At 30.6% G+C, this 12,334-nt stretch overlaps 1 protein-coding gene across 1 annotated transcript in view; it reads left to right on the top strand.

The window, feature by feature from the left end:
- LOC114328336 (uncharacterized) overlaps positions 1 to 12,334 on the top strand; it is a 65,235-nt gene that overhangs the window by 25,012 nt on the left and 27,889 nt on the right. The window contains exon 5 of the mRNA XM_050660063.1: positions 6,232 to 6,400. Within this exon, the coding sequence (XP_050516020.1) occupies positions 6,232 to 6,400 (169 nt within the window). The remainder of the gene's footprint in view (positions 1 to 6,231; positions 6,401 to 12,334) is intronic.

Here is a 12,334-nt window from a genome sequence, read left to right as displayed (position 1 = left end):
CTGTGAGCACCCCACGTGGCAGTTGACGCCTTCCAAAGCCACGTGGCAGGTGCCGGGTTAAATTAGTATTTTTGAGGTTGCCATATACTTAAATTGAAGTTTAAACATTCAACTTCAAGATTGTGAAGAGTGATCGCGTCTAACCTTAATTTAAATCGTTGTTTTTTAATTGTTAAATATGCATGTCCATCCGATTTTTTTGCCGGTGCGGCGCGCTCTATTCCAAAAATCTCCTATTTTTCTCCGAAAAATATTTTTTATAGATTCTTTGGGATATTCTAAATAAAAAAGTTTATTGACATTTTTCTCAAAAGTTAATAGTTTTAAATTTATAAGCGATTTAAAAACCGAAAATACGTTTTTTTGTCATTTTTCGGATTTTAAATCGCTTATAACTTTAAAACTATTAACTTTTGAGAAAAATGTCAAGAAACTTATTTTATTTAGAATATCCCAAAGAATCTAGAAAAGATATTTTTCGGAGGAAAATAGGAAATTTTTGAAATAGAGAGAGCCGCACCGGCAAAAAGTCGGATAAACATGCATACTTAACAATTAAAAAACAACGGTATAAATTAAAGTTAGACGCGATCACTCTTCAGAATCTTGAAGCTGAATGTTTAGCCTTTAAATTAAGTATCTGGCAATCTCAAAAATACTAATTTAAATACGAGTTTTCAAGCCTCGAAAATGCGTATTTTCGCATTTTTCAGATTTTAAATCGCTTATAACTCGAAAACTATCAATTTTTGAGAAAAATTACAAGATACCTTTCTTGTTTAGAATGACCAAAAAAACCTAAAAATATATATTTTAGAGCAAAAAACGTGATCTTTTGTATTTGTTTAAAAAAATTGTTTAAACAATTTCTGCCCAAAAATTCCGCCTGGCACCCTTCAGATTTGTTTAAAGGGGACATTTTTGAATAGGAATCCACAAAGAAACCGAATCAGAAATTTTTTCAGACGGGAGCGGTCTCACCACATGGACTATATTGGATATTTAGATATTTATTAACTTCGATATGATGCATGTCCACATTTTATTTAAAGTGGAGTTTAGTTCTGTTTCAAGCGTACTTGGTATTTTGTGAAATACTTTCTTGATGTGTATTACAATCCCGGATGTCATTTTGTCCGATTGGTTACTTTTAGTTTGAACTTAAGATTATTATTTTACTTTTTGACTTCCTATGTCTATAGGTTCTGTAAGTTGTCCATTTATTCAAATTTCCATTTTGTTTTGATAAATGTTTTAAACAGTTTTTATGATATCTAGGGAAACTTCTATTACACAGAAGATGGATTCCATCTTTGAGTCTTACTCTGTCTGTAATTACATCTGATTTCTATGATTGAGAGATAAAAGTTTATTAAAGTATAATTTAATTTAGTGTAATATTGGGTTTTTAAAAGTGTCTTTTTCCCATTTACCTATTCCGAATTTCATTCATTGTGTACTACTACACACATACGTTCGTAGCTAATCAATCATGGAAACATAAAAAAATTATTGCTTTTAAGTAACTTTTTTCCCTTATTTGGATTCTTGGTAATAATTGTTTCCTCATCTTCCTCCATGCACTCAAGTAAATAAATAGTTATGGTTCCTAATGTAAATTGAGTTCCTGATATGATTAATAATTCTTTAGGACTAATATTTATAATTTATTTCTATTTAATGACTTTCTAAATATATATAAGTAAACACCATTTTATTTCTAAATTATTAGTGCCTCTATTGTTCTTTAAAAACAAATAATATTGTCGACTACTCCTTTTAACTATCAGTGTCAATAAAAACAAAAACAATTAGTTCTTTCATGGTCGTGTACTTACAGTCGGCTAAGGTAGACAGATAAGTGACTATCATTTCATTTTGGCGTATCAGCAAATGTGTTGGTATTATTTAGACAGATTTGTGTTTAAATATACAGTATAATATTTAATGAACAATAGTTGGTGAATCTTAAACTTTTTGAATATTTAACTCTATAGTGAGTATATAAAAACTGTGATAGTGTATGTTATCATGTGCAATTGAAATTTACAAAAAACTTTATGGTAAGCATTTAAAAACATAATGGCATGTGAATAGTCTAATAATACAATTTACAGATTCATTGCTAAAATAAATTTTACTCAGTAATAATAGATTAACGTGCCGAATATGAATATATTACAAAATAGGTATACAGTTAATAATGAAGGCAAATAAAAAGTGCGTAGGTATATAACTGACAAAAAAGTATAAAAGAATAATAGGATAATGCGAATTGAAAATTTTTTTGAACATTTTCTTTTTCCAGCTTTATTGATAGGATCATACCTGTTTTACTAAAAATTTTAGCCTCAACTCATGTCCACCTTTCCTTCGGGCGTTGTATTGTTTTTCTTCCGATTGGTGATTTGTCTCCCGCTATTTTTACTGTTCTATTTTCTGACATTCTGTCTATTTATTGACTCTATTCGATATTTCTTCGTTTTGTCTGCAGCTTTATTTTGTCTATTTCCCATCTTGTTCTTATTTTATGACTTCAGATTCTATCTTTTGTTTGTGAGTTTGGTTTGTTATTTTTTGTATGACTTTCACTTCTGCTGTCATTATAATGTACGTCATTATTGGCCTTATAGTTGATTTACATAAATATACTAGTTTTCGTTTCCATTTCCATATTGTGTTGTTTAGAGGTTTTGCTGCTCTGTTCGCCGTATTCACTTGTTTTTGTTCTTGACGTACTCGACACTTTCCCGTAACTCGACAAATTGATTCTAAAACCGATTTGATTCTGAAACTATTGTTTCCGTCACTTGCAATACTATTCTGTTGTTTACAACTAGTTTACATCTTCTTGGATCTGGTTACTATAGACTAATTATTATTTGTAAGTCATCTTCATTCTCCATCAAGTTGATAGTTTTTGACATAATATAAGCGATTAAAAATTGAAAAATTGCGAAATCGGCCATTTTTAACTCTCAAAAACTATGTGAAAAACTGAAAATTTGAATGTCGTCAAGGTAGGTAGATATTCTTTAAACATCGGTTGATGAAATCCCGAAGAGTTTTTTGCAATACAATATCAAAAACCCCTTTGTTTTGGGGTGCCCCACCCCCACCAGTATGGTGCAAATGAAAGGAATAAATTCGTTATTTCGTAAACCGGTGACTTTAAGGAAAAATCCCGAAACAGGTCGATTTTTATTTTTAAGTAATGATATTGTGACATATGGTATACTAGTGACGTCATCCATCTGGGCGTGATGACGTAATCGATTATTTTTTTAAATGAGAATAGGGGTCGTGTGCTAGCTCATTTGAAAAAAGGTTCTTTAATTCTCTATTCAGTAATATAAACACTTACATAATTATTTATACAGGGTGTCCAATAATTTAATTTTTTTGTCAATTTGCCAAATGATTTAATTTAATAAAATTTTTTTGGACACCCTGTATAAACAATTATGTAAATGTTTACATTACTGAATAGAGAATTGAAGAACCTTTCAAATGAGCCAGCACACGACCCGTATTCTCATTTAAAAAAATCATCGATTACGTCATCACGCCCAGATGGATGACGTCACTAGTATATACTAAATATGCCACAATATCATAACTTAAAAATAAAAACAGACCTGTTTTGGGATTTTTCCTTAAAGTCACCGGTTTACGAAATAACGAATTTATTCCTTTCATTTGCACCATACTGTATACACATGCAACGGTGGAAAATAGTGTCGCGCACGCTTGATTTGTAATTAAAAAACAAAGGGGTTCTTGATCTTGTATTGCAAAAAACTCTTCGGGATTTCATCAATCGATGTTTAGAGAATATCCACCTACCTTGGCAACATTCAAATTTTCAGTTTTTCACATAGTTTTTGAGGGTTAAAAATGGCCGATTTCGCAATTTTTCAATTTTTAATCGCTTATATGTCAAAAACTATCAACTTAAGAGAAAAGTCACCAAAGACCTTTTATGTTTGGAATGATCCAAAAAACCTAAAAAAAAATTTGTTCCATGCAAAAAAAAATAATTTTAGGAAAAAAACAAAAAAAAAACGTTTAAAAAATTTTTGACCATCTTTTGGTCCTGGCAACATGCAAATTTGTTAAAAGGGGTCCTTTTTTAATAAGATTGTGCAAAAAATATTTTCCTAGCGGTTGCGCAGTGGCTTTCTGGACTATATAGACGGTAATACAAATTCTCAATTTATGGAATCGATTTATCTCTGGATAAATAGGCGTACCAGTTTTTGTGTTTCTAAATAGAAGCGTTCTGGCGGTATTTAAAAAAACTACTTACAGGATGCCATCTTAGGAAGATCTACCTCCCTTATAGGAAGCATTTTCGGACTGGATGATTTGGGTTAAACCCTAATACACTATGCGTCATAGAAAACGGGCACCCTAAAAAATGGGTCATTTTTGATGTCGGGTATCTCCTAAGCCTGTTGTCCGATTAAAGTTATTTTTGAATATGTTATAGCCTTATTCTTTGTCAATATCCCTGTAATACATAATATTTTTGCTAAACAGGTCAATTTTCATTGTATACCGGGGTGTACGAATCAAACTGTGTTTTTTTCTCAAAGTTCGCAACACCCTGTGGAATATTCTAGCATTTATGAAACACTGAAATTAAAACAAAACATAGCCTCAGGTTTTTTTAACATGCTGTTTTATGTTTAATTCACTTCTGTGGGATATTAAAAAAGTTAGGTACTTTAACAACTAGACATGTTCTTCATCTATACAGGGTGTTTCTAAATAAGTGTGACAAACGTTAAGGGGTAATTATTAATAATTAAGGTAAAAAATAATGACAATTTGCATAATAAATATATGTCCGCAAATGCTTCGTTTCCGAGATACGGGATGTTGAATTTTTTTCTTAGAAAACTGACGATTTATTTATTGCTTTAAAACCGGTTGCGATATGCAAATGAAATTTGGTGCGTTTTAAGACGTAATTATTGCACATTTTTTGACATACAATTAAGAATTCAATATTATCCATTGGCGTGCATACGGGTAATATGATCGGTCATATTACCCGTATGCGCGCCAATTGTGAATATAAAATTCTTAATTGCATGTCAAAAAATGCGCAGTATCTATCTCTTAAAACCTACCAAATTTCATTTGCATATCTGAACCGGTTTTAGGGCGATAAATAAATCGTCAGTTTGTAAGAAAAAATTCAACATCCCGTATGTAGGAAACGAAGCATTTGCGGACATATGTTTGTAAAGCAAACGGTCAATATTTTTTCAAGCAGAATTACCCCTTAAAATTTGTTGCACTTATTTAAAAACACGTTTTACTGATGAAGAACATGGTTAGTTGTTAAAATAACTAACTTTTATGTTATTCAACATAAGAGAATGAAACAAAAAACAGAATGTTAAGAGAATCTGAGGCTATAGTTGGGTTTTAATTTCAGTATTTGATAAATGCTAGAATATTCCACAAGGTGTTGCGAACTTTGAGAAAAAAACACAGTTTTATTCGTACACCCGGTATACAATGAAAATTTACCTGTTTAACAAAAATATAATTACAGGGATATTGACAAAAAATAAGGCTATAACATAATATAAAAAAAGTCACTTAAATCGGACAACAGGTTTAGGAGATACGCGACATCAAAAATGAGCCATTTTTTAGGGTGCCCGTTTTCTATGACGCGCAGTGTATTTTGAGCCCAGGAATCTACATGTAAAATATTTCCAATTATTAAAGAAAAACACTCTATATATTCTCACAATGATCGACTTAGTATAGTCCGTTTTTCTACAGTCTTCTTGGAGGCCGTTTTCTTAGCCGTAAGCTTAAATGATAATTCATTTTCTGTACAGTGTATAACCTAAACAGTAAACGCTTTGGCATAGAAAAAAACTCAGAATAAATAGTACTCAATAGTACTGAGAATTTAAACCTTACAATAATAATATTATAAAACATAATTTTAGTTCACTGCCGGAATATTATTTAAAGTGAAGCTTATTTGATAATTTATATTTTATTAATTGTTTATATTTGAGGACGGTACTGTAACAACAAACTACTGGGATATCCCAGAAAACTTACTCATACTTGCCATCATTCAGTTCGTTAACTTCTCTTCCGATGATACCATTTTCATTCCCACTGTTGACCACTAACTGAACAAACAAACAATCATAAACAATGACGCGCTGGTACATTGATTTTTGTCCGTTTCAGAACTCTTTCATAACCAAAAAGGACGATATGTACTTCAAGATGAAGAAACTAAGGGATATGGAGTGTGTAAAAATGAAGGAAGCCTCTAGTGCCTTGTGGATGATCAAAAACAGTGCCAATAGCAGCTGGGTGGAGGAGTTATTAGCGGAGAGTATCCTTCTCGAAACACGTAAGTAATGTTTATTATTTGATTATTAGTTTCAGATTTAGTTTCTTTAATTTTCATCATCATCATCAGCTCATAGACGTCCACTGCTGAACATAGGCCTCCTCGAAAAACTTGAAATCAGATCTATCTTGCACTGCTGCAATCCAGTTAGTACAAATCCTCTTTATGCCGTCAGTCCATCTTGTTAGTGGTCTTCCCGGGTTTCGTCTATCCGTTCTCGGTCTCTACTCCAGATTTTTTCGGTCCACCCATCATCCTTCATTCTGTCGACGTGTCCTGCCCACTTCCATTTAATTTTGGCTATGTGTTTTATGATGTCTTCTACATCACTTCTTCTACGAATTTCTTCGTTTCGTTTCCAAGTAGGACTAAATATTAATTACCAAAAGACAAAAATGATGACGAATTTAGTTCCGAGCCATCCTTTAAAGGTAGAAGAGGTTGAAATTGAAGTTCTTAACAGCTATTTACGTATCACGGTGTGCTTAAAACTCGTTATTATCTAATTTAATATAGCTCTAACTTTTTTTGTTGGAATATCTTCTACAACTCAAAAGTAGACAATACAAGACAAAATTTAAATCCGCTAAGCGCCCCTTTTTGAAAAAATCGATTTTTTCTAAAAAAAAATATAAATTTCTGAAAAGTAACATTTTACATAAATATTTTGCAATAACTACTATCGTTGTAATCGTTTGAAAAATGAAAGAAACGTTTATTCAAACTTGTATATTAATAGCACATGAACACAGCAATATATAAATACAGGGTGGGCCAAAGAAAAGAGTCCACCTCGATATTTGGCAGTAGTTATTCGATTTTAAAAAACTGCCGTAACAGGTCGACTATTATTTTTATATTGCAATTTTTTCGCATATATTTCATACTAGTGACGTCATTGATCAGAGCGTGATGACGTAATCGACGATTTTTTTAAATGGAAATAGGGGTCGTGTGGCAGCTCATTTGAAAGGGTGTTCAATTCTCTATGCATTTGACAGGGTGTTCAATTCTCTATTCAGTAATATACATTGATATCATTATTTATATAGGGTGACAAAAAATATTTTTTGAATTAATTAATTGACGCAAAAAGAAGAATGTACTTTTAATTTATTTAACTTAAAATACATTGTACTGCTGTCAGAAAATAGAGAAAAAAATGTTTATTTCACAAATAACAATTTTTTTTGGCTTAAATTAAATCACAAACATCCTCCCACCTACCTCTTTTGACAATTTTAACATTTAATTTAAGCGAACAGCAATGTTTATTTGTCCAGTAAACATCTTTTTTTTATTTTCCGACAGCAATAAACTGTATTTTGAGTTAAATAAATTACATGCATTCTACTTTTTGCGTTAATTAATTTAATTCAAAAATTTTTTTTGGCACCATGTATAAATAATGATATTATTGTTTATATTACTGAGTAGAGAATTAAACACCCTTTCAAATGAGCTACCACACGACTCCTATTCCCATTTAAAAAATCATCGATTACGTCATCACGCCCAGATGGATGACGTCACTAGTATGAAATATGTATAAAAAATTGCAATTCAAAAATAAAAATTTACCTGTTTCGGCATTTCCTTAAAATCTAATAACTACTGCCAAATATCGAAGTCGACTATTTTCTTTGGCCCACCCTGTATAAACAAATACATACCTAAATAATTTTTTGAAGTTATACTTCTTTAGGCGCGATTTCATTGTGGGTGAAATTTTATTGATCTGCGCGCATGCGAACACCGACAATATGGTATTAGGCGTTATACGGGCTCTGATTGGGCGTTGAAATGATCTGTCAATAATTGTTCAATATGGAGGTTATCGGTAAACAAAAGTATTGTATATATTAGTTTTTATTTTTGTATTTTGATATTTTGATAACGACACCCGACTTGGGCGTCGAAACGTTAATAAATTTAGTTTTTATTGTTGTGAGGACAGAAATAAAATCAAGTTTATAATTATAGTGACTTTTTAAATAGTTTTGAAAAGCCACAGGTACGTAATTCTAAATGTTTCAGTTGTATTCCAATAAAAATTATCTTCATACCTATCTATTTGTATTAGTAGGCAATGCTTTAATTTACATAATCTGATTACGAACAAACTTTCTACAAATCTTCATCTAATATATCGTTTTCTTACTCTATATTTTGTTGTATTTTAATTCGACAAAAATCAAACTAATAATTTCATTAAATTCACATAAATAAACAAAATGTCAAAAAGTTTATGGTGTAAACGTTTAGTTTGTGTATATTCCCACATGACGTATAAGCGAAGGTGGTGCAGTTTGAAATCGCTTCAACTTTCGTACGGCGGGATAGACGTGAAGTGGGTTCAAGCCCCAAGCAAGTTGTTATTTTTTATTTTTTTTATAGATTTTATGATTGTAAGTATATTATTATATAATTTTTTTCAGAAAATACGTATTTAATTAAAATTTTTGGCAACAATTATTGTTCAGAAATCATTTGTGGCATTTTTCAATGTGTTTGTGTGTTTTTTATTCTTTTATTTTTTTAATTTTTGGTATTGTTTTAATAAAAATTTTTGGAAAGTAGTAGAGAAACTGTTTAAAGTATAATGATTTCGTTGAAATCATATAATAGAAGTATAACTTCTTACGTGCGTACAAAGTACACACATTCTTATATTTATATATTTATATATTTTTTAGAAAATTTTTTTTTTTTCAAAAAGGGACGCTTAGCGGATTTAAATTTTGTCTTGTATTTTCTACTTTTGAGTTGAAGAAGATATTCCAACAAAAAAAGTTGAAGCTATATTAAATTAGATAATAACGTGTTTCAAGCTCACCGTGATATACCTTGGACATGTTGTAAAAATTAGCAGACCATCAAACTGCTGAACTGCTAAAAAGAATAACTCTGGGAAGGACAGCATATGGAAGACTGCGTGATATTTTTAAAGGCGATATACCTATCAGCTTCAAAAGAAGAGCCTTTAATCAATATCTTATTACATAGGGGGCAGAGACACTCACTCTAACAAGGACATCTACACGAAAACTACAAGTTACGCAACGTAGAATGGAAAGATCATTGTTTTTGCATAACGTTAAGAGACAGTGTAAGAAACGAATCGAAAAACGAAACGATCTTTATTAATTTTAGTTCGGCTCCCTCCTCATTTATGGCTCTATTCTCGTTATTCCTCTGATTTCATCTCTCCATTCTAATGCTAACATAGTTTAAGACCTGTTTTGGCCATCGTTCATCATTCATTTGCATTACATGCCCGTACCATAAAAAGGTACGTACGGTATTGTAAATCATTCCTGCTCTTCTTGTTATTTCTTCTTCTTCTTTTTGGATAGACCATTTCTACTATACTTCCCGTTTTTTCTTTTCGTTCATCGTCGTTTGCCAACATTCAGATCCGTACGTCAAAATTGATTCCACAACCGACTTCCACGGCCAAACTAGTTTGGCCTAAAGTGTGTGTATTTATATCAGGATAAACTAGTTTGGCCTACGCGCGATAGGACAAACTAGTTTAGCCTAGGCCATACTAGTTTATCCTAACGCGCTTAGGACAAACTAGTTTGGCCTAGGCCAAAATAGTTTGTCCTGAAATCGGGTTTGGCCGGTAACATATATATTGTTATCTTCAAAAGTTTCCATATTTTTCCTACAATTTTTATCAACACATAAACCACACTAGTTAAGCTAATTCTTTATATTTTGTAGGGCTAAGAGAATCTATTTAATCTTTTTTTTAATATGAGTTCTACCTGCAAATGATATTTATTCATTATTATTGTTACCGATTTCAATATATTTCTTTCTATTTATTACTTATATTTAATATTTATATACTACTAAATCTTTTAATACCCCACATTTTTGTTGACTAGTCTACTTCTCATAATTCCGATATTGTTTTTTGCTGAAAAATACATAAGATGGTCATGGGGTCTGGCTCTAGTATAACCGTCACTAAATTAAAAAATACTTATGAATGTATAAACTGGGATCCCCATTGTGTACTGAGATATTTCCAGTAACTTTTACATAATTACGTAAAAACCAAAAGCTAATAGCAATACTAGACCCACTCTTCTGATTCATACCCTGCTTTTTAGGGTACGATTTTTTTTGGCCCCAATGTCATCAAGAATTCATATTTTAGTAATTGGTACTAATATAGGAAATGTTTTGTACGATTGAGGAAGAATCGAAATTGCTCGGCAATAGGGAACTTGCATATATTTTTAAATATTAAAATAATATTAAAAAATATAAGGTAACATGATCATAAAACGCATGCATGCAAAAAAACAAATATTGTTAATCCATAGGCTTATTACGAGACATTGAAAAAGCTATAAAATTCAAATTTCTTCAGAGGCGCGTAAACGGGTCTGACGTCACGACTCACGTCTACCTGCTAGATTTCTATGAGTCGACAACAAAGCCGCTAGGATATTTCGAAATTATTTACAAATTCATTCACATTTACTTAAACTCTCATGTAGAAGTTGATTGTAAATAAAAGTTCAAAAAAAGGTTGTTTTGGAGATTGTATTAATTCCATTTTAGTCATAATATTTAATTGGAAATTCCAAGGTATTTGTGTTCTTGTATAGTTCCATAATGAGTATATTTAGTTTCAAACTGAAATTGATCATTTTGAGTGCTACTTTATAAAGTAGTGTTTTTTAAATGTATAAATATGACTGACTAGAATTTTTCAAAAAGTTAATCTGACAATCTACAGTAGTTGATTTCTTCATGGTGGCAAATTTTATAAAAAACAGTGAAAGTTATTCTATTGGAGAAATGCGAGGAGGCAAATAAGTAGGTACCTATTATAAGTATTATTAATAAACACGTTTAAATTGTTTATAACAATAGTTTTTAGTTACTCTGACTTTTATTACTAAAAGTTTTGTTTATTTTTAAGTTATTTTTATTTTCTTTCTTCTTTGTTATGAATTTAAAATATTTATAAATTATAGGTTTTAGTTTATTACAAAATATTACGACCAGAAGTACATATATTTGGAACATTTAATAACCAATGCAAAAGTACAATGTATAATGCAAAAGTACAGTTGCAAATAATGTTTCTATTTAAAAAAAAGTGTCGATTTTGCGTACCAGATACACACTTTAAAAATAACTCAAAATTTACTTATATTTGGATAGAATAGGACGCAGATCTTATCGACAGTTTGATTAGTATAGCACAAGACTTTTGTAGTGTAAATATTTTCCCGCATCTATTTGGATCTGATAATTATTAAAAATAAATGGAATAAAAATTTGATAAAATAAAGTTTCATTCATAAAATATTTTTTATTTCTATATGTGAGAATGAAATTCATATTTTAAACTAAATATATATTTATATATTATAATAAAACATTCTTTTTCTTTTTATAAGTAATTTTTTAGTAGTATCTATGTACTTACATTTTTTAAGAAATATGATATTAATGTAGGTATTTAATTTTGTTCAAACTTTATAATATAATTTGGCATTTGAGATACCTATGTTGTAAAATAAAAATGTATTTCCCTAAATTAAAAATAATATTATGAATGCATGAAAATCTTTACAAGATATTATTTGCAGAGTGCACGTCTGGCACTAGGCAGTAGCCAAACATGAACAGTGGTAAATATCATGGTTGGTGACGTCAGACCCAAGCGCGCGCTTTTAAAGTTGTTTGAAACGGTAATTTCGGGCGCGGAATTATAATCAGTTGTTGTACGTACACTATTAATTGTTGAGACGTAATATTTTGAATTTATCATTTTTAAACATAAATTAACAATTTTATGCAAAAATATTTTTATGTGCAAGTTCCCTATTGTTTAGGTCCGTGGTGTCACCTTATTGTGAATTAAGATGGTATTACCGGTGTTCGACTCTTGAGGTATAATTC

Source organism: Diabrotica virgifera, chromosome 1 (genome assembly GCF_917563875.1).
Source record: "Diabrotica virgifera virgifera chromosome 1, PGI_DIABVI_V3a".
NCBI lineage: Eukaryota > Metazoa > Arthropoda > Insecta > Coleoptera > Chrysomelidae > Diabrotica > Diabrotica virgifera.
This window is presented reverse-complemented; position numbering and strand designations above follow the sequence as displayed.